This window comes from Salvelinus sp. IW2-2015, linkage group LG6.2 (genome assembly GCF_002910315.2).
Source record: "Salvelinus sp. IW2-2015 linkage group LG6.2, ASM291031v2, whole genome shotgun sequence".
NCBI lineage: Eukaryota > Metazoa > Chordata > Actinopteri > Salmoniformes > Salmonidae > Salvelinus > Salvelinus sp. IW2-2015.
Genome location: NC_036846.1, coordinates 1,678,063 through 1,683,837, shown reverse-complemented (window position 1 = coordinate 1,683,837; position 5,775 = coordinate 1,678,063). Strand labels below are relative to the sequence as shown.

General features: G+C 46.3%; 1 protein-coding gene across 1 annotated transcript in view; it reads right to left on the bottom strand.

Moving 5' to 3' along the window:
* drp2 (dystrophin related protein 2) overlaps window positions 1-5,775 on the bottom strand; it is a 126,409-nt gene that overhangs the window by 54,787 nt on the left and 65,847 nt on the right. Inside the window, exon 8 of the mRNA XM_070444141.1 lies at window positions 109-225. Within this exon, the coding sequence (XP_070300242.1) occupies window positions 109-225 (117 nt within the window). The remainder of the gene's footprint in view (window positions 1-108; window positions 226-5,775) is intronic.

The window sequence follows — 5,775 nt, the reverse complement described above, 5'->3', positions numbered from 1 at the left end:
CCCCCCATCCCCCCATCCGCATTTTCAACATCCCACCCCCATCCTGCCACCAGCCACTATACAGGCATAGCACAGTGTGGCACAACGTGGCACAGAGCGTCACAGCACCCGGCGCCAGCTTCTAATGAATGTGGAGGAGCATTTACTGGAGAGGAAGTGCTGGGATCCAGGACCAAAGTCTCTATGGGCATCCTGCAGCTGCCTCAGACGCTCTTCAATGGAGCCCTGCGAGGAGACATACATTTACATTACATTACACACACATACACACATTTACATGACATTGAATTATACACACAAACACACACACACACACACACACACACACAAACACACACACACAGCACGGGCAAAACTCAATTACATTTGATCAAAAGAATCAAAGAGAATAACGGAATCGTCTTTATCTCATCTCACACCCGCTACAAACACACACAAACATCTCCCTCCCTCCTCCTCTCCTCATCCTTCGTTTGGCAGTTAGATAGGGCTATGGAAAAATGTAAACATTGACACACCTCCCCTGCCACCTTGCCATAGCCCTTTGAAGAGCACCGAGTAGGGAAAGACGACACTGAATCCACTCCGATCTGTTAGGCTCTTTTCAAACGATGACAGTCATTTCACAGTAAGCTGTGCATCGGAATAGAGGTGTGGGGGTGTGTGTCAACAAGCGAGAGGGATTTGAGTTCGTGAAAATAAGGTGTGCCATTCATTGTCTCTGTACGGTGTGTTTTTGTCGATGTGGCTGTCCCAAAAGGGATTTGTTGAGGACTAATCCTGGTTTATTTACGAGGTATTCGATTCAGCATGTAAATCATTGTCAGAGGATGTCGAAACAGCTCCACAAACAAAGGGCGCTAAATCCACTCACCAAGGCCGGCCCTGGCCTTTTGGGGCCCTAAGCGAGAATTGGTTGGGGGGGCTCCCCTACCTCGTGGGCAAAACATTTTAGTGGCCSTCTTGACGGCGGAGAGAAAAATGTATGTATTAAAGCTACAATTCTAMACATTTTGCCAAGACTTACCATGTTAATGATATCGGAGTGAGACTAACAAAATCAATAGGGGACCCCTGGATACCTGCCCTGCGTGATTACTACAAATATAGATTGCTGGCTAGACTAACTTACAAATCTAAAAAAAAATTGCTGACATGCTAATTGCGTGACTGTCAGTGACTGACATAACAAGACAAAAACTACTGCACAGCCAAATAAAAAACATTGCACTGTGCGTATTCTACTATTCTAACTCTCAACAGTAAGTTGAGACCCAGACTGAATTCCCCCCAAAATGTGTATATACACTGAATGTACAAAACATTAGGATCACTTTGCTAATATTGACTTGCACCCCCCTTTTGACATCAGAACAGCATGAATTCATCGGGCATGGACTCTACAAGATATCGAAAACGTTCCACAGGGATGCTGGCCCATGTTGACTCCAATGCTTCCCTCAGTTGTGTCAAGTTGACTGGATGTCCTTTGGGTGTTTGGACCATTCTTGATACACACGGGAAACTGTTGAGTGTGAAAAACCCAGCAGCGTTGCATTTCTTGACACACTCAAACCGTTGCGCCAGGCACCTGCTACCATATCCCGTTCAAAAGCACTTTAATATTTTGTCTTGCCCATTCACCCTCTGAATGGCACACAGACATAATCCATCTCTGAATTGTCTCAAGGCTTAAAAATCATTCTTTAACCTGTCTCCTCCCCTTCATCTACACTGTTTGAAGGTGACATCAATAAGGGATCACAGCTTTCAACTGGATTCACCTGGTCAGTCTATGTCATGGAAAGAGCAGGTGTTTCTAATGTTTTGTACACTCAGTGTATATATATACACTACATGACCAAAAGTATGTGGACACCTGCTCGTTGAACATCTCATTCCAAAATCATGGGGATTAATATGGTGTTGGTCCCCCCTTTGCTGCTATAACAGCCTCCACTCTTCTGGGAAGGCTTTCCACTACTATATGTTGGAACATTGCTGTGGGGACTTGCTTCCATTCAGCAACAAGAGCATTAGTGAGGTCGGGCACTTATGTTGGGCGATTAGGCCTGGCTTGCAGTCGGCGTTGCAATTCATACCAAAGGTGTTCGATGGGGTTGAGGTCAGGGCTCTGTGCAGGCCAGTCAAGTTCTTCCACACCGATCTCGACAAACCATTTATGGACCTCGCTTTGTACACAGGGGCATTGTCATGTCGAAACAGGAAAGGGCCTTCCCCAAACTGTTACCACAAAGTTGGATGCACAGAATCATCGAGAATGTCATTGTATACTGTAGCGTTTAGATTTCCCTTCATTGGAACTAAGGGGCCTAGCCTGAACCATGAAAAATAGCCACAGACCATTATTCCTCGTCCACCAAACTTTACAGTTGGCACTATGCATTCGGGCAGGTAGCGTTCTCCTGGCATCCGCCAAACCAAGATTTGTCCGTCAGACTGCCAGATGGTGAAGCGTGATCCATCACTCCAGAGAACCCGTTTCCACTGCTCCATAATCCAATGGCAGCGAGCTTTACACTACTACAGCCGACGCTTGGCATTGCACATGGAGATCTTAGCCTTGTGTGTGGCTGCTCGGCCATGGAAACCCATTTCATGAAGCTCCAGATGAACAGTTCTTGTGCTGACGTTGCTTCCAGAGGCAGTTTGGAACTTGGTAGTGAGTGTTGCAACCGAGGACAGACAATTTTTATGCGCTTCAGCACTCAGCAGTCCCATTCTGTGAGCTTGTGTGGCCTTCCACTTCGCGGCTGAGCCGTTGTTGCTCCTAGACGTTTCCACTTCACAATAACAGCACTTACAGTTGACCGGGGCAGCTCTAGCAGGGCTGGAATTTGACGAATTGACTTGATGCAAAGGTGGCATCCTATGATGATGCCACGTTGAAAGTCACTGAGCTCTTCGGTAAGGAGATTGGATGGCTATGTACTCGATTTTATACACCTGTCAGCAACGGGTGTGGCTGAAATAGCCGAATCCACTAATTTGAAGGGTTGTCCACATACTTTTGTATATACAATTCCAATCAAAAGCAGCCAACAAGCCCTATTTGGTAAAAGACCAAGTCCATATTATGGCAAGAACAGCTCAAATAAGCAAAGAGAAAYGACAGTCCATCATTACTTTAAGACATGAAGGTCAGTCAATATGGAAAATGTCAAGAACTTTGAAAGTTTCTTCAAGTGCAGTCGCAAAAACCCTCGAGCTCTATGATGAAACAGGCTCTCATGAGGACCGCCACAGGGAAGGAAGACCCAGAGTTACCTCTGCTGCAGAGGATAAGTTCATTAGGGTTACCAGCCTCGGAAATTGCAGCCCAAATAAATGCTTCACAGAGTTCAAGTAACAGACACATCTCAACATCAACTGTTCAGAGTTGACTGCTTGAATCAGGCTGTCACGGTCCAATTGCTGCAAAGAAACCATTACTAAAGGACACCAATAAGAAGAGACTTGCTTGGGCCAAGAAACATGAGCAATGGACATTAAACAGGTGAAAATTTGTTCTTTGGTCTGGAGTCCAAATTAGAGATGTTTGGTTCCAACCACTGTGTCTTTGTGAGACGCGGTGTGCATTAATGGATTATCTCCGCATGTGTGGTACCCACTGTAAAGCATGGAGTTATGAGTTAAGGAGTTATGGTGTTGGGGTGCTTTGCTGGTGACACTGTCTGTGATTTATTTAGAGTTCAAGGCACTCTTAACCAGCATGGCTACCACAGCATTCTGCAGAGAAAAGCCATCCCATCTGGTTTGAGTTTAGTGGGACTATCATTTGTTTTTCAACAGGACACTGACCCAACACACCTCCAGGCTGTGTAAGGGCTATTTTACCAAGAAGGAGAGTGATGGAGTGCTGCATCAGATGACCTGGCTTCCACACTCCCCCGACCTCAACCAAATTGAGATGGTTTGGGATGAGTCGGACCGCAGAGTGAAGGAAAAGCAGCCGACAAGTGCTCAGCATGTGTGGGAACTCCTTCAAGACTGTTGGAAAAGCATTCCAGGTGAAGCTGGTTGAGAGAATGCCAAGAGTGTGCAAAGCTGTCATTAAGGCAAAGGGTGGCTATTTGAAGAATATCAAATATGAAATATATTTTGATTTGTTTAACACTTTTTTGGTTACTACATGATTCCATATGTGCTTTTTGATAGCTTTGATGTCTTCACTATTATTCTACAATGTAGAAAATAGTCAAAATCAAGAAAAACCCTTGAACGAGTGGGTGTTCTAAGACTTTTAACCAGTAGTATTAATATATATATATTTATCGTTTTTTGGGTCGGGGGCCCCTTAGTGCTGGGGGCACTAAGCGGCCACTTATGTCACTTATGCCTGGAGCTGGCCCTGCCAATCACACTGAGAAAGAGAGTGAGATAGAGTAAGATAGAACAAGGCACATTTATCCCGAGGCACTTCAAGGACAAGCAAGCCCAACGAGCTGAGATGAGAAGTTAGCATTATGGAGAGGAAAACATCACCATTGCTCAACATACACACGGCTGTGCACACTGGCTCGCCCAAATGAATAAGGCAGGATGCACTCAAGCCTACGCAGATTGCTTCAGACTAATTTGGAGCAGTTGGAATGCTGCAAGGAGATGTCGGTGCCAACTCAGCAGCGTACTACCATCTATCTCTACTACCGCTAGACTACTAGGCTAACGGAGGTTTGCAGCGGAATTACTAAATTATTCAAGACCAAAAATATTAGAGTATCAGCCTTAAAAAAAAAATGCATTTCGTCTGTGTCACAGCAGAGAGAGCAGCAGCAGCATATGATGTTATTCAAATGACAGGGATTTAGCATCACATTATTCAACAGGAGAATGAGGGGAGGAGGAGAGCGAGAGGGAGAGAGAGGGGGGGGCGTTCAATAGGTTTCTGTGTTCTTACTTTGGCAACGGAAGACAGACTAATCACTGAATAGAACTATTGAATTGAGAGAGACAGCAAGAGAACGTACAAGAGAGACAGACAGAGCAAGAGAGAAAAGAGCAACACACAGGGAGGGAGCGGGGGAGAAAGAGCAACACACAAGGAGCAGGGGAGAAAGAGCAACACACAGGGAGCAGGAAAGAAAGAGCAACACACAGGGAGCAGGAGAGAAAGAGCAACACACATATGTGTGTTGCTCTTTCTCCCTGCTCCTTTCGTGTTGCTCTTTTCTTCGCCTGTCTCCTGGTTGTGTTGCTCTTTCTCCCCTGCTCCCTGTGTGCTTGCTCTTTCTCCCCTGCTCACTTGTGTTTGCTCTTTCTGCCTGCTCCCCTGTGTGTTTCTCTTTCTCTCCTGCTCCTGTGGTGTTGCTCTTTCTCCCCTGCTCCCTGTGTGTTGCTCTTTCTCCTCTGCTCTGTGTGTTGCTTTCTCTCCCTGCTCCCTGTGTGTTTGCTCTTTCTCCCCTGCTTCTTGCGTGTTGCTCTTTCTCTCCCCTGCTCCATGTGTGTTGCTCTTTCTCTCCTGCTCCCTGGTGTGTTTGCTCTTTCTCCCTCTCCTTGCGTGTTTGTCTTTCTCCCTGCTCCTGTGTGTGCTCTTTCTCCCTGTCCCTGTGTGTTGCTCTTCTCCCTGCTCCTGTGTGTTGCTCTTTTCTCCCTGCTCTGGTGTGTGCTCTTTCTCCCTGCTCCCTGTGGTGTTGCTCTTTTCTCCCCTGCTCCTGTTGTGTTGCTCTTCTCCCCTCTCCTGTGTGTTGCTCTTTCCCCTGCTCCTGTGTGTTTCTTTTCTCTCTGCTCTGTGTGTTGCTCTTTCTTCCTGCT